General features: G+C 35.1%; 1 protein-coding gene across 6 annotated transcripts in view; it reads right to left on the bottom strand.

The window, feature by feature from the left end:
* Positions 1-25,079, bottom strand: part of Gapvd1 (GTPase activating protein and VPS9 domains 1) — a 442,880-nt gene that overhangs the window by 91,403 nt on the left and 326,398 nt on the right. For 3 of the 6 annotated variants that reach the window (XM_090389457.1, XM_090389454.1, XM_090389461.1), the window contains exons 17-19: positions 19,924-20,013; positions 16,677-16,781; positions 9,160-9,571 (exon numbers count right to left, since the gene is read on the bottom strand). In XM_090389457.1, coding sequence (XP_090245583.1) covers positions 9,160-9,571; positions 16,677-16,781; positions 19,924-20,013 — 607 coding nt within the window. The remainder of the gene's footprint in view (positions 1-9,159; positions 9,572-16,676; positions 16,782-19,923; positions 20,014-25,079) is intronic. The other 3 variants (XM_090389464.1, XM_090389466.1, XM_090389469.1) reach the window with 3 other exon arrangements.

The raw sequence follows: 25,079 nt of genomic DNA, 5'->3' as shown, positions 1-25,079 counted from the left end.
ACAAGCCTAAGAAATGAGAAGGTAACCATAAAATACTAACCAGGAGCAGTTGTGCCTTGAGATGGCTGGTTACCTCATCTTACCATCACAGACCCTAGAGAATCAAAGTTTGGATCTGCAAGAGGGCCACAAGCAAACTTTAAACACTGCACGATATACGTAGCTGCATGCCATAAATTTTCAAATAAAAGCTGCAGCCCATAAGTCTTTTATAATAAAGAGAAATGCACACTACTGATTAGAATGACACAAGCCACAATGAACCCATATAGTGGAATGATGGTTTGTTTGTTTGTTATTTGGTTTTTAGGAGCATTAGCAACTAAGGCCATATTGCTCCGGGATATGCGGTGGTCATTCCCTGACCTTTCCGCATCCTCCGTATTTGGTGGTGACGGGCTCGAACCCCGGTCTAATCAAGAAGCGTGTTCTACGCACTGCTGCTCCTTCCCACCTGGCTACGGAGGCGCCCAAATGGAATGATGGAAATCAGCCCTTTGGAGCAATGAGTCATGCTACACACTCTTATACTCTAATGATCATGTTGGTTATGAAGGATGCTGGGAGAAGGCTATCCAAACTGTGAAGTTGGGAAGAGGTCTGGTGGCCTTGGGGGAGGTTTCTCATGGTATGGAGTATGGATTAGGTCTACGAGTTGCAGTACATTGATGGATCCATGAATGCTGCATCATAGAGTGATGTTCTGGAGAGCAATTCCCATGTACCCTATATTGTGGCAGTTTCACAGAAGTGGTCCTTACATCTTCTAACATGATAAAACCCCATGTCACAAGGAAAGGACTGTGAACAGGTGGCTTAAACAGAATAAAATCAGATCATTGCAGTGGCCAGTGCAGAATTAGGGAAAGGCAAAGACAGCCCTCTTCGTAAGTGGAGTGCACATACACTTTAAACCATTAGTTAAAAGAGCACAATAACACCTAAAAATAAGCCACCTGTTCACAGTCCTTTCCTTGTGACTCTTATACTTTAATGATCATGTTGGTTATGAAGGATGCTGGGAGAAGGCTTAATAACTGAGTGTGCTATCCAAACTGTGAAGTTGGGAAGAGGTCTGGTGGCCTTGGGGGAGGTTTCTCATGGTATAATGAGATCTTGTCGTAATGAGATCTGCCAAAAGTGTCAAAGTTTACCTAATATCTAACAACAAGAAACAACAAAAAAATATATAAAATTAAATAATAAAAAAGGAAAACTAAGAACAATAATAAAAGACAAAAGCCTTGTCTAACAAATAATAAGAATAATACATATTTTGTTTTTCTTTTATATATAAGATAAACAAAGAGAAATTTAATTAATTTTTTGCTATACCTGCCAAAAAAATTAATTTAAAAAAAAGAGACAACACAACTGAAATGAAACTATAGTATATATGTAATTAGTATCACAAACTAATAAAAGAATAATTACAGTCTTGTTATTAAAAGGAACATACAAACCAATTAAATCTTTAATAACTTAATCTAAACTAAAGAAATAATCCAATTTTCTTTGCACAGTTTTTGTCTTAACTACAGCACAGACATTATCATTTGCAATAGTAGTTAGTTTTGTTATCAACATTACTGCAGGTCAACACATTCTTATTATGTTCAATTCATTTTGGGCATCTCTTTTAGAAGGCAGCTTGTGCCTCTTCCCTCTCATCACTGGCAACAACACCATCATTTTGCTTGGTTCCCAGTGACTTTTCTGGTAATGGCATTTGCTATGGAAGAAAATTCATCATCCACCTCAACAAACTCCTAAAGTTGTCCAACAAAATCCATATGCTCCTTCAAAGTTTCCCATTCCTCAACGTTGATATTGTATTTGTTCTAGATTACATTGTTCAATGACATTCTTTCTAAAGCCAAAGACATAAGTTCAATCAACTGATTATTACACTGTTGATTATTACACTTGATGCAATACTGTCCCGAGCAATAACAACATTATGCATAGCATCAAAAGCATTCCATTTTGGCTGCAAACTGTTCTTTCCTCTTATATTATGGATCAAGAAACTTAACAAGCAGTTCTATATGCTCTTTTGAGGTTATAAATAATGCCTTGATCCAGTGGCTGTGTTAAACTGATGGCACTGGGAACTATAGCATATTCATCAACTTAAGTGTCTCATCAGAACGTGCCATACAACAATCTAGAATTACCAGAATGTTTCTTTTTTTTTTCTGAAGCCATTCTTCTGTCTGCTCTTAATAACTGAGACTGAAAAATTTTGACTGTAAGCCAAGCACTTTTATTGGCCTCATAATTGCACAGAAGTTGATTAACTTCTCTAAAACATCTTGGCTTGGAAATTTTACTAATCACAATTAGGCACAGTTTTACACTGCCATCTGCATTTCAGCATAACAGAATAGCAACTTAATTTTCCATTACAAGACTCACTTCCAAGAAAGTGTTTTGTTTGGCAGCAAATTATAAAATATAACCATCTTATCAAAATTAAAAATATCCTTTGCCTCAATATTTTTCAAAAATGGACAGTACAGAACACAACCAATTTGTAACCTTTTCTTTATCTACTGATCCAGACTTGCACTGCAAACATTTTACAAAACTAAGTTCCCATCCTTAAATCTTTGGAGCCAGCCAATCCTGCATTTTAAATCACTAATTCCATGTTGCTCAGCTAAATAATTAGCCCTTTCTTGCAAAATTGGCAAAGTGGAAGCATTCATTTGCTGGTATTTGCAGGTACCAATATCAAAAAGTTTGTATCAAGTTCCTTGTGTTTTGCCCACAAACATGTTTCCTGTGTTTTTTATTGATGCTCCAATATTATACACTTCCAAGTTTTTTTCAGATTTTCAGTATATTCTATACAAAGGGATATTGTATTTCTTGCCAATGTCTGTTTTATGTTGTTCCATTCTACCGCCCCTTGTATAATATTAAGTTTATACTTCCAAGCTCAACCCTCTCTATTTATGTTTTGTTTCCATATCTACTAGATGATATTTAATATAAAAAAACTTTAAATTAATTTAAAGACAAGCTCCAAAAATACATCAGCTCAGATCCTTTTGAAAATGGCATAAAAAATGGATTGTGACAAAGACTCTTTGAACCAGTGTAATAACTGCAACTGACCTTGATGTTTTTCTGAGTGAATTTACGTTGTAGTTACCTCAAACTGAATTTGTTTACATAAAAGCAAATTATAAAAAGTCAGTGTTATCATTCAGGAAATGCAGAATTGTTTCTGCATTTCCTGAATTCTTTCTATTAACCATACAAAATAACATTACTTAAATCTCACAGGGATAAACAGACTATGTAATACATAATAACTGAATTTTGTAATAAATGATTATGTTTAAGTAAAAAGTCAATCCCTTCACAGGGAATGATATGTTCTTAAAATTATTGTTTTTTTATAAAATAAGTTTGTACTGAAGAGATACCACTTATTAATTTCTTCAAATGAATATGTTTTCTTCATAACTGTCTCTCACAGTTTTTGTGGAACAGCATATGATGAGGAGTTTAGTAAACATATACAGTGTCAAAACTACCATACTGCCAGGTCTCCACCATGTGGGGGAGGGGGGGGATTTGGTGGCCTGACAGTTGATTCAATATGGCTATTAAAGATCACATGGGGGAGCCTGTTTGTCTGGCAGGGAATCCAGAATTTATAGTTTTCTCACTGCATATACAATTAAAGCTGGTGCAACTTTTACAGAAAGAGCCCCTTCCCCACTCATATCTTGAAAATCCGTGTCTATTTATGACTTAGGTAAATAAATTTTATTAGTGAATATTTCTACATGTAATGCAAGTGAAACCATGATTCAAATAAATTTGAACTTACTCTCTATATTATTATTATTATTATTGCTTAAAATCAAATTATAATATTTTATCAAGTTTCGAAATAACGATTTCTTTGATTGACTATACATAAATAATTTCAATAAAAGATTATTTTAAAATTAACTCACAATATATTGGATGGGTTATAGTCCTTGGCTCTTTTTAAAAAATAAAAATGACAGACAAAAACTCAGAGAAAAAAAAACTTTTTACACATAAAAGATTTCTTATGATAAACGAATAGACATAAGAATTAAAAACCAAAACTTTTTAATAAAATAAAACAAATAATGATTATGTAGACATAAATTAAGCACTAAAATAAAAGAAAAATATAAGGCAAATTAAGTAAAAATAAAAAATACCTGATAAAATCAATAGTAAGGCCTTAAAAACAAAATAAAATATAAAGTAGCTTTTGAGACAAACTGCCCTTCCTTCCCAACTACAAGAATGAACAGTAAGTATACAGCAGAAAACTCACGTGATGACATATGTTTGTCATAAGATAGAAGTGACTGGTTACAGTAGCTACAAAAGGGGAACAGAAGAAGGAAAAGAAAAGAGTTATTCACAGGATCGTCAGGTCTATGAAACTATAAAAGACTTTCCTATGAAGGTGTTGAAGGGTTTAGAATCTGATGTAAATACATGTATTTCTGGTTTCTTGCAAATAAGATTACTAAAACTGTATGTTGAAAGCTTCACATTGTCACGTTTGTTGTCAGCTTCCTAAATTTTAAAGACTCCCAAAAATAAACATGCCAAGTATTCAATTATAACCTATTCCTGATGTATAGTTTATGATGTACAAACTCTCCAAGTTTGTTGCCGAATATCAATCCTACTTGTTGAAAAATCCTGTTATACTGTAAATAGCAGTATACATTTTCTCCCAAGTCATTAGGGATTTTACTTTTTAGAAGACGAGGTCAGTGTTTCTTTCAATGTGGTCTCCCTGTTCACATTTTTTCCACTACAAAAGGCAGATGCCTGTACCAGATGGCTTTGGACATGGATTCCAAACTTAGAGATGAGACTTTACTCTCTATTGGTATGCTTGTACTGCCTTAAATTTGTCTGACAAGTAGCACAATAGTATTCAGCAATACTTTATATTGGCAACCATGCCCCCCTTCTGAAATCTGACATAATCTATTTCAGAAGGCAAGGCTTTCTCAAATAGATTACTAAAGTTAAATAAATGAAGTTAGATAAATAAAGATTATTAAAGTTAGATAAATAAAGATTACTAAAGTTAGATAAATAAAGATTACTAAAGTTAGATAAATAAAGATTACTAAAGTTATTAACTTTAAAGAGGAGGATGTGCCCAGTGATTACCAGCAAATGAGTGGGAACCACATGAAGAAATAAATATCATAACTTTTTAATGCATTAAACAGTAACTATATTTTTATCAATCAATATACAAGAAAATGAAATCAGACATCACGCTACTTTTGATGATGCTAAATTCTGGTGACACCCTTTAGGACACTAGATACTGCGACAACCAATTGGGAAAGCTCTGATTTAAAGGGTAACGATTATTTCAGAGAAGAAGGATCAGAGAATAATAGATTTTGCTAGTACACAAACTACTTTGATAGAGGCCCTGTTTGTACTTTTTGTTGTACTAAATCTATACTAGTGTATTCTTGTGCCTATTTCCATGATGTATAGACTGAAAAACTTGAAACTTGGAGTAGGACACAAATACCTCCACCTGAAGTAGAAGCCAGTTATAAATCTAATTGAAGAGGCCAATAAGAATTATTCCAATTTTTAATGGAATTTAAACTATTCAGACAAGTAGCAGAACAAGTAACAGCATCCAATCCATGTGTTTTACAAGTTTTTGCAGCACCGGTGAAAGCGAAGTTTTTAGTTATAATTAGCTGCTTTATTGACTTAATTGTTATATTAAATTATTTTCTATAAGTAGCGTATAGACCTAGTCAAGATCATTGGTTTATTCTGAATTTGGATAGCGAGATTTTGAAGTTAATTAAATACTTAGTGTCCGTAGATTTACCATTCGTAACTTGCCACCATTGTTATACAATACATGTTATAGATAGAGTTAGCTTAGTACAGACTGGCCTCGATTAACACGATTAATTCGTCCCGCAAGCGACTCGCACAAAACGGAAACGCGTTAATCGAATATAATAGTCAATAGGAAAAAATTATAATTGGTCCTTGACCTTCTGGAATGTCTATAAAGAATTTTAAAAATACCTTTTAAGTAATTTTTTAACTGTATACAATGTAAAATATAATGAAAATAATTATGGAATTAATGTTTATTGCATAAAACAGTGGTTCCCAAACTGTGCACCGCTGAATATTTTAAATGTTCGAGGGAAACAGCGATACGAGACATCTGTCGGACACTGCGAACTACTAGCTGGAGGTAGTTCACAGTTTCAACATTTCTTATTAAGTTTTTTGGACCTAACTACTAACCGGAACTGTTAGGTATTTCTTTTGGTCTGGGTGCGCCGTGAAAAAATTACTGAGACACTAAGGGCACCGTGAACCGAGAAAGTTTGGGAACCTCTGACATAAAATACACAATGAAGAAATGACTGTTGCGGAAATATTTGAACAGCATTGACTTTCTCTTTTCATCAATCAATTTCCGATAGCCGACAACAATCTTCTCTGGGCCCTAGTGAAATAAATATTGCAGAGAACCTCAAACCTTTTGTTTGAGTTTCTCTGCGATACGAAATATTTCATCAAGTTCTTTTACCGTTATCTCCATCGTGGTAACATTTTCATTGGCTCATTTAAAAATTTGAATTTTTAAATGCAAGTCTGCATTGACTTTATTAGCGGGAGACAAACGAGTAACACGTCTTCTTCCGATGGTTGATGGAATACACCGAGGCGGGCAGCAGGCAAACATTTGTTTATTGCCCGTCCGACGCGCGGTAAGCTTAACGCACGATTCAAATCTTTTTCAATTATCGCATAAAAAAAAAATATGCCGTTAACTGGAAATTTGAATCGTGAAAAGTGGTATAATTTTTTCAAATAGCAGTAACTGAAACACGCGTTAATCGAACTCGCGTTATGCGAGGCCTGGCTAGTATTAAAATTTAATGATATGCGGTGGTCATTTCCTGACCTTTCCGCATCCTCCGTATTTGGTGGTCACGGGCATTTGTTAAGGGAAAGTCTGACAATTTTGATTGGATACTATGATGTTGTTACAAAGGAACTGGAAAAAAATAATAATTCTGATATAATATACAGCAGACCCTCGATTAACCGGGACACTTCAAGACTCCAAATTAAAAAAATACAAATAAAAAAATCAACCAGAAATCAAAAAATTCAAGTAATAACTAAAATAGGTATAAACAGATATTTTACAAGTCGTTATTGGGAGATTAATGTACCTATCATCTTGCAATTCCCGCTGTCTTCACACCCGGCGCTCAAAAAAAAAAAAAAAAAAAGAGACAAAATGTTTAGTTTGTTTTAGTGCGTCACATCGACTGTTGTGTTCCGTTGCAGCGGAAAAGGACAAATTTTGTTTCGTCATTTATGTCAGGGATGTCGGAATTTTTTTTATAGTTTTTTTTTTTTTTTTTTTTTTTTTATGTTTAAAAATAGTGAAAATGATGGTTAAACGCAAAAGAGTTGCGTTTTCAGTTAAACAGAAACTTAATTATTCAAAAGTTTGAAAATGATGCATCTGTTAAATCTCTAAGGAATCATTATAATAAGGATGTGTCAAAATGGCCAAAACAAGTGTCGCGCGGAATTCAGATTTGTCAATAATAATAATATAGTAGCAATGTGTTATTGGTCATTCCCGAGTTAAGTAAAACCCGACAAAGTAAGAAGTCCTGGAACGTATCTCTTGCGTATGTCGGGGACTTTGTATTTTTGGATTAACCAGGAAATCGATTATACGGGATTTGTTTTTTACAATCTATCCCGAAAAATCGAGAGTCTACAGTAATTGGATTTCGGGAAAGCTTTTGACACCGTTGCACATGGAAGACTACTGTATAAATTGGAACAGAATGGTATTAAGGGTAAGTTGCTACAATGGATAAAATGGTGGTTGAGTGGGAGACAACAGAGAGTGGTAATCAATAGATGCTGATCTTCATGGACTAATGTTATTAGTGGAATCCCACAGGGTTCGGTGATGGACTCGCTTGTTTTGTATATTTATCAATGATATTGATGAAGGTATATCAGGCTTAGTGTCGAAGTTTTCAGATGATACAAAGGTTGGCAGGGTTGTTAATTACAGTAATGGCAGTGTGCTACTGCAACAGAATCTAGAAAATTTGGGCAGATGGGCTGAGAAATGACAACTGAAGTTTAACATTGACAAACACAAAGTACTGCATATGGGTAGAAGTAACCCCAGAGGAATGTACCAACTATTTGGTAGAAAATGAAAAACACCTGCGAGTAATTATGCAGTCAGACATGAAGTTTCCTGAGCAATGCAATCAGGTTGCCAGAGCAGGTCATGGGGTTTTGTCAATGATATACAGGAATTTTGCTAGTAGGGAAAAGGACATGATTATCCCTTTGTATAAGGCAATGGTCAGGCCAAGCCTTGAGTACTATGAACAGATCTGGAGGCCTCATTTTAGGAAGGATGTAATTTTCTTGAGCATTTACAGAGAAGGGCAACAAGATTGGTAAGGGGAACAGGGGGATTCTCTTAGCAAGAGGGGTTTAAGTTCTGCAAATTGGAGCAGCTGGAGACTAGGCACCTGCGAGGTGATCTGATTGAGGTGTATAAGGCCTTGAATAGGTTGAGAACACTGAATTCTGACGGGATTCTTCTGCTTGCTCAGATTATGAACCTAAGGGGGCATAAATTCGAATTGAGGAAAGATAGCTGTAGAACTGATGTGTGGAAATTTGCCTTTAGCCAGTGGGTGGTTAATTGCTATAACAAACAGTGTCATTGTGGAAGTTGATAGCTTAAATAAATTCAAGGAGGAACTGGACAAACTTTTAGAGGGAATGGTTGTGTGAATTTTTTTTTTTTTTTTGGCTGATGCTACATAAGCTCATATGCTTGCTTTCTTGCATCACATGCTTCTATTACTATTACTTACAGTCAAACTTCAACCTTTTTTTTCAGACAGTACAACACATTAACATAAAATGCTACTACCCCATTTTAATACTTATCTATAATGTTTCATTTTACAGTTTTAATGCTTTAAAAATAGCTAAAGGCTTTAAAACAACCTCTACTTTATGTCTATTATGATCAGCAAACAAAAGAGATTATACAACATAAGAGAAATTACCAACCCTGAATCATCAAACATGCGAACACATCTGAGGGCTTCATGAAGATGGGCCATTAATGGTCGTTGCTGCAAATTAATTGCTTCTGCAAGTAAAACTTTTAAAAATGCAACTAATTCATTATCCTGAAGTTTATGGTTCTCAGAAAAGGCTCTTCCTGATGAACTGCTATGCCACGGAATAGTTTGAAAATCTGAAGAACCCAGAACAAGTCTTAATTTTCGTTTAGCATCTGCAAATGCAAATGAGCTTTCAACATTCATGGGATCAAATACCCGGGGTTCATCCTCTGAAAGAACACCATCAGAAAGGGTAACCAATGGTTCGGTACAATTTGAAACAGAAATACTTGTGTTTTCCAATATACTGTTGCTGTTTTTCTTTCTATATTTGGCAAGTATCTCATCACCAGTTTCTGAAAGGGGAAAAAAAAAAAATGGTAATTTTTAAATATTCCTAATTTTCATACTTTAATTCATAAAAAATAAAAGTAAGAAACTTGCTACCAATATGTAATTGAAAGCAATATGCTACTACTACTAATAATAATAAATTCCTGTACACCACTGTTTCAAATAATGCAAGTAATGTATTCCTGGATGCAAGTCAAATATACAAAGGGTACTAGAAAAGTTTTGCAATATGACACAACAATGAATCACAGGAAGCTGCTTGTTGCTGCATGTTGAGACATGTTCATACGTGCATAGTAGCCACCGCGCCAAGTCGATGGGCTCAGTTATTCATTAGTAGTGAGAGTGTAAAGTGCTTGCGATGGCATCGTGGTCACGAAATGAAATAAGGACAGTTTTGCGGTATAATTTCGTGCGTGGTTTAACCATAGACCAGTGCTTAGAAGAAATGACTCTTGCACTAGATGATGATTGTCCACATCGTACAACGATATTCAGGTGGTATAGAGAATTCCAAAGGGGAAATTTCACTCTGGAGGATTCTGAGAGGCCGGGAAGGCCACGAACATCAGTTACGGAGGAAAACGTTACTGCTGTGAGGAAAATGCTTGACGAAAACAGGCGAGTGGCCTACCAACAGATAGAGGATACTTTGGGCCTAAATGCACCAGCAATTCGTTCAATTCTGCAAGATCATTTGCACGTGAAGAAACTTTGTTCTCTTTGGGTGCCGCATCAACTGACTGAAGAGCAGATGACACGACGTGTGACTTGGTGCAGGGAGATGTTAAAAAAGTTTGATAAGGGACAATCTCGGTATGTGAACAACATCGTGACAGGTGACGAGACTTGGCTGTATTATTACGATCTGCCGACCAAGGCTCAAAACAAAGTTTGGGTCTTTGATGATGACGACACACCCGTAATTGTCAGAAAATCCCGATCTGTAAAGAAGAAAATGATAGCTGTATTTTTCAAATCGAGTGGAATTGTGGAACGTGTCGTTTTGGACACGCAGAAGACAGTCACAGCTAAGTGGTATACTGAACAATGCCTGCCTAAAGTCATTGGATCTATGAAGAACCTGCGGCCAAAGTCAAGAATGGACACCTGGTACCTCCATCACGATAATGCTGCAGCTCACCGCGCCAAAGCCTGCACCGAATATTTGACCACGACAAGACTGAAACTTCTCGAGCACCCTCCCTACAGTCCAGACCTTGCTCCCTGCGACTTTGCACTGTTCCCGCATGTGAAAATGAAGCTAAAAGGGAGGCGGTTTTCCAGTGATGAGGACCTTCTACGGGCTTGGGACAACGAGTGTGCTTTACTCCCTAGTGAAACTTGGCAGAACTGGTTTAAAGATTGGTTTCGGAGGATGGAGAGGTGTATTGAATGTAGAGGAAATTACTTTGAAAAAATTAAATAAACAAAGCTGTATTGCAAAACTTTCCTAGTACCCTTTGTATATATAAGTAGAATAGTTTTTTCCCATACACAGAATGTTATTACATGAGGTTGCGTTCCTAATAGACCTCAAAAAAAGGCACATTTTTATACAGGGTGTGGCACTGTAAACTAGTAGTTTTAATTTTTAATCAGGTTTGAAAAAACTGACATAATTCTATGAAAAATACATTATTTAACATAAATGATGCACATTTAATTCTTTAAAACTAAATTGGCTAAATTTGCTCACTCTTCAATCATGCAACTTTCTGATCTATGCCGAAAATTTTTTATAACACAATATAACAAATTTCAATCGATCTAATTTCTCATGGAATTTCCTCCTTCAATTCAGTGCTCTTCAATGGGCAAGCATGAAAAACTCTTACCTCTTGATATTCCCTGAGTACAAAAGTCATTTGTACTAAGATCAGGAAACTAGAGCCATGCAATATCGCTCAGAACAATATAACTGGAAAACATGTCATGTAAGAATGCATACCATCAACCTTATGTAATGAAGTGAGCGTGGACTGTTGCAATCGTTTGTTATAAATAAACACTGCTCTGGTCTATTCCTAATCTTAAAATTCATTTTGTAAACAGATATGCAATAAATGAATGGACCATCCATACATTCACTGTCAGTTTCTGATCAATCTCTTAAAAAAATCATGCGTGTACCCTGTACACATGAAAGATGTTTTATGTGTAAACAGCTTTGACAAAAATTAGAACCATTTTAAAATCAAACAGCTAGAACCAAAAGCACGAACGATGTAACATTTTATGCTCCTGCCCGCTACTTTCTCTACCAAATAAATGTTAGTGACATTAGCATCATGCTTCAGTCCTAAATATTTAGTATGAACAATATAATGTTTTATGCACACCCGCTGCTTACTCTACCAGATCAACGTACCATCAAATGGGGAATTAGGCTATTGGCCTAATTCCCCATTTGATGGTACCATTTGTTGAATAGTATTACTGCAACAATACAAGTATTTGTATTGTTCCAATCCGCATTTTCATTAGATGTTTTCACATCAATAATTTTCTTAGTAGTGAAAGGGACTGAATGCCACACTGCTATAACCTTTGTGGTCAACAATGCCGAAGTCAAGTACAGAGTGTTGTCGAGAGTATTGAGTAAGCCAACCTTAATAACTAAAGATGGAGATCGCAATGAGTGTGTGAGAACAACAAAGGTTATTGAGATTGCATAAAAGACAAACAGAAAATCAAGCGCTGGATTTAGCAGTGCCTTCAACCAGCAATGCTGCTCCATCCAACAACAATGTACTTGAAGTGAGTATTAATTATGTACAGCAGAATAGTTCTCCAATTGCAGAGCAGATGAATTTAAATGATCAAGCTCCTTTTCTTTAAATGGACTACTATTTACATAAGAATGCCCATCGAGAGTTTGAAAGGATATTTATGAGAAATGATTTCTGTTCTGTATGCTACATTTGTGATCATCTATGGTTTGAAAATGACACAAAGAAACCAGCTGCTAAAGATGTACCACTGATAGGCACTGCATTTCCCAATGTTAATGTCGATGAGATTCTTGTATGTAATAGTTGCAGAGGATCAGTCAAGAATGACACCATTCCGGCACTATGTAAGTCGAATGGCTTTAATGAGTATGAAAAGAGGCATGGAGCTTTGTTGGACAGGACATGTTCCTAATCAGAGACTTACATCAGCTACCTCCAGTTCGAATGATCCCGGTCTATAAACAGATAAAGATGCATATCGCCAGCCCCACTCTCTGGTGTGACCTTGAACACTACGAACTCGATCAAGTTATGTGCCAATCGAACATCTGTGTTAATCAAAATTGGTAATGGAGCTAAATTAGATCAGAATGAGCAAGTACTTATCAAGTCATTTATTCATTCAAGAGGAAGCCAATCACCTCTGCCCAAACAGTATACAACTCTACTTGCAAAATAATTCTGTCAACAAGTACAACTGCATGATCCTCAGGGCCACAGAGGAGAAAGTGGAATCAGTCACGCAAGACATCTTCATGGGTTGCACGAAAACAGAACAAGAAGCACACGTTCGCCAGAAACTCTATAAAATGTCAGTTATCAACACTAGTGGCAGCATAACCCTACAAGCTATCAGTGGTCATCAGAAAGCTGTATATCGTCACCATCGATGCAGATGTTACTGATGGGCTCGCTAACAGAGCCCTTGGTAAATTATCTAAGATCAGATACAGCAAAAAGCAACTGTGGCTTGAATTTGCCACCTCAGCTAAGATCGGAAAGTTAGCTCACAAGAAGCCGGTGAGATACAAGCAAGCACACAGCATTAATCATGCAGCTGTGCTGCTCGCAAGATGAACAGCGAGTATATTGCTGGACAACAACCACACAATCTATGCCAAAATAAATCACTTTCCTCTCATACCAGTTTGTTCACTGACGATACACAAGTCGCAAGGTGACACATTCGATGCTTTACAAGTATGAAAAGGGAAATGAACAGCAGCTGGTTTATGTCACTCTGTCATGCGTAACTTACATCAATGGACTTTACATCGTCTCACCAACCAGCGACAAGAGATTCTACCATGGCCTGTGAAATGCTACATCCGCCATCGATCTACAAAATGAGTTTACCAGGCTTGCAACTAATCATCGGCTACAAACAAGACAGGATAGCTTGCTCGAATTCATCCACAATAGGAAGGAACTCTCAGTTCTCTAAATGAACTGCTAAAGCCTGTGGGCACACCACACTGACCTCACCAACACTGTTACACAGCAATGCCAAATCTTGCTGCTATTTGAGACTTGGTTAGAAAATAACAAGAGTGTCAGCACGTAGTTCAGTTTAAGCGTGAAACCAAATGGACAGCTGGAGTCGCAATGCATCACAACAAGAAGGATGCATAGTTGTGCCATACTTAGATGTCATCTATCGACAAACGACTGGTCTGACAGTCACTATTCTGCCCATTTCGCTTTGCTCCCATACTCAATTCAAGGTGAAGCACTGTTAAAGAAAGATTGACATAAAATACCCAGGATCATGAGTACCGATTTCAACATTAACTTCGGATTGGAAGAAACTAAACCATTAATTACTTTCCTGGGAGAAATGTTTGATCTCACAATGAAAGCTAATACCTCATCTTAACTATAAGATCGAGTACATCAAGCGATGCTGTTTTTAAGCAGATTTTAGATAAGTTACAGTCGCAAGTATACATCTCTTACTTCAGTTATCATAAATCCATTTGTCTTCCAGCTGAAATTATTGAAATCTGTGAATGATCAATAAAATATTTACAACACAAACACTCTTTTATTTCATAATCAATACATACTTTCCGGAAATGACATCACTTCTGGAAAGTAACTGATGCCATTTCCATTTCATAAAATCGTGACAAATTGGTTTTACTACAGTCCAAAATTTAGGTGTCACCAAAGATGTTTACACGTTAAAAAAAAAAAAAAAAAAAAAAATGGCCCAATGATTCCAAATATCACAACTGTACACCATACAGCAACCTTCAGATTATACAATGGTGTTCTTTGCAGTTTTCTCTGATTTCTTTGAGCCCGTTTGGAATGGTGGAGGATGTCTATAGGTAAGATTATCCTTTGAATATTACTGAATTAAAAAAGATTCCATAATAAAGAGTAAACAATGAAAACTTGTTTGCAGCATAGATAAGAAAGCTGTATAGCTAAGTATGAGAGAGTATGAGAGAGCATATTTACCCTAATCAATTTGTAAGAACTAAAACTGCATTATTTACAGTATACTGTTAAGTAAAGGTTATTTTTTCCCCCCACAAAATTATGCCAACTTGTTCAACTAATAATGAAAAATAAGGACCCAGTTAGAAGTAATGTGCCTTGTGGCACTATCTCTCCTCCAGTAAACCAATCTTCTTCCCACATCAATTTTCTCTGTTCAGGTTTGTTGGTTCTTTTTAAAAGACAGATCAGAATTTGGCAAAGAAATTTTTTTTACAATATCATTAACACCATGTTTTGTTGAAAAACTTATGAATTAATAATTTTAGAAATTTCAAGAAATGATAAACATCACTATAAAAATAGTATCTATTTATACTTATTTCTATGATAAGCTTGTGTGTTTGTGTGTGTGTGTGTGTGTGTGTGTGTGTGTGGTATTGCAGCCTAAACATATAGAGCCATTTCTCTTATGTTAGATGGTATTACTTTATTGACTTTTTAAAAATTTAATTAAATATAATTTACAGTTCTATAAAAACTATTTATCACCATTTGACAATTATAAACAAACTTTAAAAAAAAATTAAGTCCACATGTGGATTTTTGTTCCATTATACACCACCTTTCAGCAAAAAAAAAAAAGGGAAAAAAATAAAAATAATAAATCATTCGTAACAATTTAATCCTGCAAATGAAACTGCAAAACACAAATATCTACAAAATTTTTAACTGTTTTTATTATAGTATTTATGAATTAATACAGTTTACTGTAAAAAATAAGGTTAGATATAAACTCTATATAAATTTGCTCATAACCTTTTATCCCTTATAAAAAATACAAATGCTAAGATATGTTACAATGTAAATTTTCTCATCTTTATATGCCTTCTAGATCTTAAATAATGTCTAAGGTATAATGAAGATGTATCCTTCACGTGTTGTACCATGATATTTACAATGAATCAGAATCATTGCATCTGCAAAATTTGTCTATACTGTATGATACAAATAGGAATGATTTGTTACAGCATGTAAATTTCATCTTTATGAGCCTTCTAGATCTTAAATTATATTTAAAGTGAATATGTCCCTCATGTGTTTTATTATGATATTTACAGCAAATCAGAATCATCTCAGCTCCCACATGAGTGCCTGAACCTAATCCTGTACAAGACCCACAAAAAACTCCGATGGTCTGAGTCATTGGAGCATTGTGTTAAGGAACAATGTCAGTTGTAGCATATTTATAATAACATGCCTACTACTATTTGAATATGTGCTTTGCATCTCACATTTCTGATGGTAACATATTGTTCACTTGGTCATTACATTTAACCTCATGATGTTTGCTTTCTCTCTTTTGCTGCTTACTCTGTCTTCATTCACTTTTTTTTACATCTCCTTTTACAAACCTTGCTGGTTTTACGTTCAACATCCATGTGTGTCAATAATTAAATCCTCTTTGCTAGCAAATTACTTTAGCTGGTTTGCATGGGTCACCAATGAATTATATAGACTCCTACGTCTTGATAATTCTACAGGATAAATTCAAAGAAACACACTTGGCAGTGTGCTTAGCAATTTCATGAGAAACTTTCCAGAATTAATATAAAAAATACTGTCCTACGTTACAGAAGTTACAGGTTAATGAAAGTATATCAAGTAAAGTTTTGATTTTGTATTACAGGATATGCACAACTACCATATTTGTTTTGTCATTCAGTTATTAGTAAACAGAGAACACTTAGCACAATTAGGAATGTGACAAGTGATTTTATGAAACCTTCCAGAATTTATATAAAAAATATTTCCCATATTACACACAAGCGATATATGAAAGTGCAGCAGTGAAATTTTTTGATTTTTTTATTACCAAATCCTGAATGTCTTACAAAATATATATCAGCAGTACTAAATAACTCACCAATGGGTCTCCCAACCTCAGGCATGCTGGCCAATTCACACACAAGGTGCTCTGCCCTATCAATATTTAACCCAGTGGCAGTGCTGCGTGGCTTTACAGGCCCACCTAAAAAATATGTCGCAAGTTAATCGCCAGTTTGAGATTAATGGTTGTTTCTCTGTCTAGTTTCCTATATATATACACAGGTTTTTTGGATTTTTTTTTTTTTTTTTACCTGAATAGTTTTGGAAGTGATATGTGTTGTTTATATAGATAAGGAAAATTGGCAAAACACAGTAACACATGTTACTATGTCTGTATTCATGAACTTCAAAATAGAAGTGACTAATAGTTCCATGTTTGCATTTTATGTTTATAGTTTTTTTATTTATTTTCCAACAGCATTAATAAAAGTCTCATATTGTAATTAATAAGTGTAATAACAATTGTAAAAAACACATTTTTAAGTTAAAATTTTTCATTATTTTCCAACAGCATTAATAAAAGTCTCATATTGTAATTAATAAGTGTAATAAAAATTGTAAAAAACACATTTTTAAGTTAAAATTTTTCATTAAAAAATAATTATATTTCAATTCATTAGGAAAATATCAAGTATTGATATACTGCAAGCAGAATAAAAAAACTTTTTTCAGAAATAAAAAAGAAACAGTTGGGCCCACTGAGAGGTTAAGACAGACAACTATAAGAAAAATTTCAAATAGTTCCTTGCTAGACTTCACGCATCAACAAAAACTTGTTACGAAGTTGGGAGAGAACAACTTCCTGCTCTTGCACGTAAAACATGAAATACATCACTGTGCTTGCTGACCAGCCTCCCACCTCCATGTATGCACACTGGGCAGATGAAATACCCTGACCAGTGGATTGTCCAAGCACAAACAAGATGCAGCAACAAAATCCAACTTTTACTCTATTAGTGAACTTAGTTAGTATAATATGTCAGTAAGGTCTTTGCACTGAAATCCCTATTAACTAAATATGAAAAACTATTCTGAAACAATCCTCATGTGTGTAGTTACTCATCATGTGTGGTGTAAAAGAGTGTCATAACAATAGCATTTTTGTCAATTTTTTTACCAGCATTCTAGATGGCCACAAAAATTCAAATTACATTCTAACAGGGTGCTAAATTTAGGTATTTAGCAACACAAACTAAATTTCATGTAGTATAACCTTAAAGAATTTTTACAAATAACAGTAATAAATCTTTATTGAAATATTAAAAACATAAGAGGCTTTATAATATGAAATTACATCTTAAATGCTAAATCTTGTGGTGGGGGGTGGAGCCAGAGGAATTAATAGTATCACAATGGTTACACTGTATTACCAAGAAGTCATTCTCAGAAGAACAGGCTCATCCTAATGATGGGAGCAAGGCATTAACTGCATCAATATATAAAGGGAAATAAAAGTTTGATTTGATTTTGGGTTTATTGGCGCAAAAACAACTAAGGTTATACTGCGCCGGAAAATAAAAGTGAATGTGCAATTAGAATACTAAGTAAAATCTATGCAGGTATCTTAGAGAAGAAAAGATTAAAAATACAGATGAAATATAATCTTCAGAAAGCAATCAGATTTTAGGCCAACATGGGATGTCGGAATAAAATATTTGCACTAAGGTAACAGAAAAGGCAACATAGGAACATACAAAAAATTCCATATTTAGTATTTGATGACCTTGAAACAGAACATGATGCATATCTAAAAATCTGCTCATCTGAAAAGCTTATTATAAATACATAGAAAATCAATCTTTCAAATTTTAGAAAAAATATGTAATGGATAATATTTTAATGGAAATAAGTTTATATAAAAACAGTAAATCTATGAAAGCACTGGGAAATGGTTTACAGTTAAAAACTGAACTGGGGTAGGGTTGTGCCATTCAACCAATTTATTTTATAATTTTCATGGACCATTGCAAAAAAGATGTCAAGATATCAAGTTTATCATGAGTATCTTTATTTATAGATTTATCAGAACATTGACTCAACTACAGCATGATATGCATATTGGAGGAAAAAGACACTGATTCTGGCATAGGAGATGTTGAAATTGGATTAACATTGTGCGCTAATATTGTGCTATCAAATATTAATTTGTAAGATCTTCAAAATCTCTTAATAAAATGAATAAGGGTTGTTGACAATTTATTGGAAAAATTAGTTTAAAAAACAAACAAGAGCTAATGAAGAAACGAAAAAAGTTGTGGACTAAATAAAGGAAAATTGGAGTAAGTAATTATGTATATCTAGGAACAGTCTTTAATGAAGATGGACGACCAGGCATGGTAATGAACAACACAAGAAGTGAAGGAGACAGTGCAGTGCACTACCAATTAAAAAAATTCATTTGCAGCAAAAGGTAAATTAGTATTATTAGTAGCATTAGCAGTAGTGGAAAAATGACACAAGCAAGCTTATAAAGCATCACCTAAACCAAAGCAAAAAAAAAACTACTCCGTTCAACTGCCTATCCAAAACACAAAGTTAACTGTTTATAACCATTTCCAAACCTGTTTTAATCTATGGAGCTAAGTAAGAAATAAAGGGAGTGATCAAAAATTAAAATATTTAAAAACAGTTTTAAGAAAAATAAATAGAACTAAAAAATAAAGACAATATTGTATTACAAATAAATAAAAGGTGGTATAGACGTGTAGAAAGGACACGTAATTAGAGGAACTCAATGATATTAGATAAACATCTAATGAATTATAAATAAACTTATTTATAATTCATCAGACATGACAGCAAATAAAATAAGTAAAGTAAAAAGTGCAGCATAACAATTATATGAATTCATTTGGAGCAAAAGAGAAATCATTATGACCACCAAAGCCAAAACTTATATTTTTGTTGTAACTGTTTTATTGTAGCCGATACCAACAAAATAGTCGATGGTGGGCTGTGCAACTTTTCTGGTGATATCCAGAATCAAACTAACAATGCGCAATGTGCATTATCCATACACACATTATTCCAGCACCACAGCCAGCCCTAAAAATGAGAGATAATTTTATTTACAACTAAAGATCTAACAGGAAAATATTAAATTGAAATCCAAGGATCCAGGACTGATTCAGACTGTCCTGGTGACCTGTAAAACCCACAGAGTATCACAGATTTGGATGATGATGATAATGTAAATTTATCCATAATAAATGCACACTGACTTGAATCATCCGACACACATGCATACATAATGGATGACGGGCAACCAAAAATAAAATATTTACCCATTTGAGATAAGTTTTCATCTGAAATCTGCCTCTGAGTCTGCTGATAATGATAAGAACGATCATCAGAAATGCATGGTTCCACTGTTCCTGAAAATTTTAAAACAAAATTCATACAAACCCTAAAAATATTGGATGAATGATTAAAATATACTACAGTGCAACCTCAATATAATGCTAGTGTCAGGAGACAACTTGAACACCTGCATTATAAGCCTACTTAATACTTACTTACTACTTAATTTTTATGAGTATACAGTGACTAAAAGACATGAATTATTAAAGATTATATCATTCCCTTTGCATTTTATGCTTTCTAATAATGCACAATGCTGTTGTATACTTACATTTTATGCATCCTTTCTGAGAGAGCCATCGAATTTAGTTTGCTGAAGTGATGATAGTGTTTTTCAGTACAAAATTCCTAATATTGGTCGCATGCAGCAAAAGAAGTTGTTCACTGTCAGTTTGATGTTCTAATCATACCATCACCTCATTAATATTTAAGTATTTTGTTACTTTCTAGTGTTCCTTTTCAGGAATCATGTTTTGAATCACTGGCCTTGTGTTCATTGTGTCTTCCAGCCATTAACAGAGGCTTCAATTTCTTCCTCTTAAGTGATTATTATTATTATTAGCCATAGGGTACAAGGAAGCCTGAGGCTTATGCTGCACCAGCCAAAAAAAATAATAATAATTCCCGAGTTACCCCCGTGTGTGAGAGAGAGAGAGAGAGAGAGAGAGAGAGAGAGAGAGAGAGAGAGCGAAAAAGAAGTAGAAAGGCATCACCAAGAAAGAGAAGAATGATGATATCCAGCTCAGGACCCTGGGTTTGCCAAGCCCATACTCACCAGATGTGAGCCCCCCGGGGATGCACAGCTAGATCTTCTCTGTCCACTTAATCCAAATTGCCAGGTCATTTGCCTCAAGCCTGCCAATATATTACAAACAGCCATTGCTTCTTGTTTTGAAAATGATGCTAAATCTAGATTATAATCAGTGATCATCTTTTTAAGTAAATTTTTTTTTCACCAGTTTTCAGTGGCTGTTGAGCTAATTTTCTCCCCTCTTAATCCAACGTTGTATGCATTATCTTTCAGTGCTAATATTTTTAGAAATTCTAAAACTTGCATTTCAGAGTTCAGAACACCAGCAAGCTTGACAGTAAGCTTTGCTGGCTTGAATAATACCTTGCTCAACAGGCTGGATCAGTGCAGTTAGATTTTTTGGCAGAAACATAACTCTGATCTTGCCATTTTATAATTTAAAGACATCAGTTGAACGATGGGATGGGACAGGCAGTGATCCAATAGTAAGAGAGTCTTTTTCTTCAAATTTTCCAGAAAGCAAGTGTGATCTCACGGATGGTACAAACTCACTTTTAAAACATAAAGCAAAAATATAACTTATTATCCAAGGATTGGACTATTTTTATAAACCACAAGTGATATGCTTGAAATACTTCAACTTTTAATGGTGCACAAGGGCTTTAACTTATGATTGTAAGTATTAGGTGCTGTTGGGCATCTAGTGATATGTCTGAGAGAAATTTAGTACAATGCTGTTTTGTCATTTAACCAATGAATTCATCATATTTTCACATTAAACAGAAATTCAGGGAAAGTTTCTGCTACAAATCCAATGCAAATTTGCCTCCAAGGTTAATCTCAGATGTCCTTTGACAAACCTTCCACCTCCAAAACCACCCCCACCATGTAACTTATGAACTTGAACTACTGTGCTTTCAAAGTTATTCCATTTTCATGTCTATTATACATATTTATTGTATTATAAATCAACAGGGATTACCTTTATTTTAGATATAGGAAGCTTCTTTTCCAACTCTCCTAGTCCAACTCGCTAATAATTCCTGAGGATAGCGATATCTATTTTGTAAACCAGGTGGGACATCTTCCCCACTGTCAGAACCGTAGTGTTCAGACTGTGCGGTCTCAACAATGAGCACTCAAGACTGCTGTCTACAAACACCATACTTCTGGCAGCATGGAAACCATTACTTGGATTGGCATAAAATTAGATTTTTGAGGTCTAAACTGTTTAATAAATATGGACCGATTATTTCTTTTGGTCCTATAGCTGGACTTTAGAGTTAAATTTATGGGTCTAATAAAATTGGATGGGGAGGGGGAATTATTCTCTACATTCCTTAAGTCGGACTAGAACTTTTCGGTCGTCATGTTCACAGGAATAGAGCAACTCACAATTAATACGAAACTTTTGTCTTATGTTGCAGTGTTTGTTCTTCACGCATGCGTATAAGTGACCAATCGTCGGACAATAGGAATGGCCTACGGATATTGATTGAAGTTTCATGTAGTTTCATCTTTAAGGTTTCTGCAATAAGTAGTTTGTGATAGTTGTGTTGAATATTTATAATTTTTGTTTCATTAAAGCTGAATGTCGTTCATTTATTGCATGGAACGAAGGTTCCGATGCATTTGAACCACCCGCCTGCACAGAAGCTTCATGTTGTTTTGCTCGAAGCTGTGCCACTCCCATGGTAGATCCTACATAAACAGCGTCACAATTTTTGCATGGGATGCTGTATATGAGGTCATGCTGTGATTGGAATGTGGTGTTTGAAGGTCGATTTCTGAAGTATGTGTATAATTTGTTCATGGGTTTTACTATGATTTTCATGTCGGTTCCCTTGCATATTTGATTAAGTTTATTGTACCAGTACTCGACATATGGAATGGTGATGAAATGTATTTTGGTCTTGTCAGATTTTTGTGCAATGTTTGTTGCGAGGTTGTTGTTATTTTGTCACGGGCTATTGTTTTGACTTTGCTTATATAGGTTAGTGGGTAACCCCTATTTGAGAATCTTATAGTTAATTCATTTATTTCAGTGGTTAGAGAAATTTGGGTGGAAGAATATTTAAAGGCGTTAAGAAATTGGTTCAGCATGACCGATTTTTTGTATGGTTGGGGATGATAACTGTGGAAATGCAAAAGCATCCCCTTATTAGTGGGTTTTCTATATATGCTGAAATTTAGTTTTTGTCCTAATCTGTGTATGGTAAAATTAAAGAAGTTTATGGAGTGGGTTTCTGCTTCAATTTCTAATTCAAATTTTAATCTCTGATGTATGTTATTAAAAACTTTTCAATTGAGCTGAGACCTGTCAAGCTTGCAATTCTCATGTGCTTTTCTGGTGGAACTCAAGCATCTCTATGAGCTCATTCATTGTCAGCTCCTGACTATGTGAATCCAACAGCTCACTGACATCGTCACCATTGACTTCCAAATCTAACTGCCTGGCAAGATTAACAACTTCTATCACATGAGCGACATGATCAGTTTCTGGCGTTGTTTTCATCTCATTTTTGAAAAAAAAATGGACAAGGTTTCTTCCAGACACCATTCAATGTTTTTTTGTGAATTTCATCCCAAGATTCTTCAATGATTCTTATGGCATCTAAAACATTGAATTGTTTCCAAAAGTCTTTAACAGATATCTCGCTATTTTGTCTCATAGCTTCATTCAGACGTGCAAACGAACGCCTCGTGTAATAGGCCTTGAATGTTTTGATGACTCCCTGGTCCATCGGTTGAAGCAAACTGGTTGTGTTTGGAGGCAAAAACACAACTTTCACATGTTGGTCGAAATTAATTAGGGTGGCAGGAGGGTGATTGGGTGCATTGTTAATAAGAAGGATCAATTTAAATGGAATCTGTTTAGACTTGCAATAACGTTCGACTTCGGGTATGAAGTGGTGACCAAACCAGTCCTCAAAAACGGAAGCTGTCACCCAAGCTTTATGATTTGACTTCCAAATCACTGGTAAGCTAATTTCAGATATATTTTTTAAAACTCTTGGGTTTTCGGAGTGATAAATTAAGAGAGGTTTTAACTTGCAGTCACCAGCTGCATTCCGCCGACCATCACTGTCAATCGGTCTTTGGAAACCTTAAAGCCTGGAAAGTTTTTTTTATTCGTGAAAACGATGTAATTTCCGACAAAAGTTGAGCACGAATTCGAACGCACACATATAAATATGACAGTTGGAATGCAAATTCTTGTATATGTGTGCAGCTCATGCGGCAGCAAAGTTGAATTTTGTTCACCTTTCGCTCTCACTCTCTGCCGTTGCACTGTATATTGATAGCATATGAAAAACGACCTTGAAGATAGTGGGCGGCAGTGTTGCCAAACAAAAAAATCAAGAACCGCGTAACTCCGAGTTCGCATAAGTCGGGTATTACTGTATATACTTTTAGCATATACCAAGATCTAAAGCAATTGTTTACATGCTCCTAATTTCAAAAGATAATCTAATTAGTGCAACAAAACCTGATTCGGGAGCTTTCATGTATCCCCTTTGGGGTTGTTGGGCTCAAAGATGATTGTCTTATTTGTCTAAGTGTAAATTCAGTCCTGGCTTCTCCATGCCATTCCAAAAAAAAAAAAAATAAAATAAAATAAAACACACACACACTTTTTTTTTTTTCCCTAACAGGTGTATCAAGAGCTCCACAAAATGCTGCCACAAAAAATACACACTGTTAATTGTTGCACTGGTACAGCGGCTAAAATAAAACTAAATTTCTCTGCCTGTGAATGGCAGCACACAGTATAAATGAATATTTATACTTATCACAGCAGAGTACTACATTTATTGAAGGTGAAAGCACATATCATTCTCCCATAGGAGAATGAAAAAAAATGAAGCTGGGACTATAATGGAAATCATTATCCGTGGGGTAGGGGGGGATGAAGATGGGTTAGGCTCAGAGAACAAACTTCAACAATTTCTTCTACACTTTGCTCTCAGTTATTACAAAATCATTTAGCTCCCTGTTAGCGTTTGATAAACTTCTGGCACTCCACTCATTAAATATCTCCTCCTGTGTGAATGTAGAGGCAAAATACTCGTTGTTTATCAGCTACCTGAGCATGATCATCAATGGTTGACCCATCTATGCTAAGTGGTTCAATCTGATTCATCCCTTTCCTTCTAGAGTTTACATAAGTAAAGAACACGTTGCTGTTTTTCTTTGCGTGCTTTGCAAAGATTTCTCATAATCTGCCTTCACCTGCCTAACCTCCTTTGTGACTTGATTACAGACTAGTTTATACCTGCCATAGTCTTCTGTGTCGCCTGATACTTTATATGCATCCCATACATTCTT

The sequence above is a fragment of the Mastigoproctus giganteus genome, chromosome 2, assembly GCF_048544385.1.
Source record: "Mastigoproctus giganteus isolate SK-2022 chromosome 2, ASM4854438v1, whole genome shotgun sequence".
Lineage (NCBI taxonomy): Eukaryota > Metazoa > Arthropoda > Arachnida > Uropygi > Thelyphonidae > Mastigoproctus > Mastigoproctus giganteus.
Note: the sequence above shows the minus strand (reverse complement) of the source record. Positions and strands in the feature narration are given on the sequence as shown.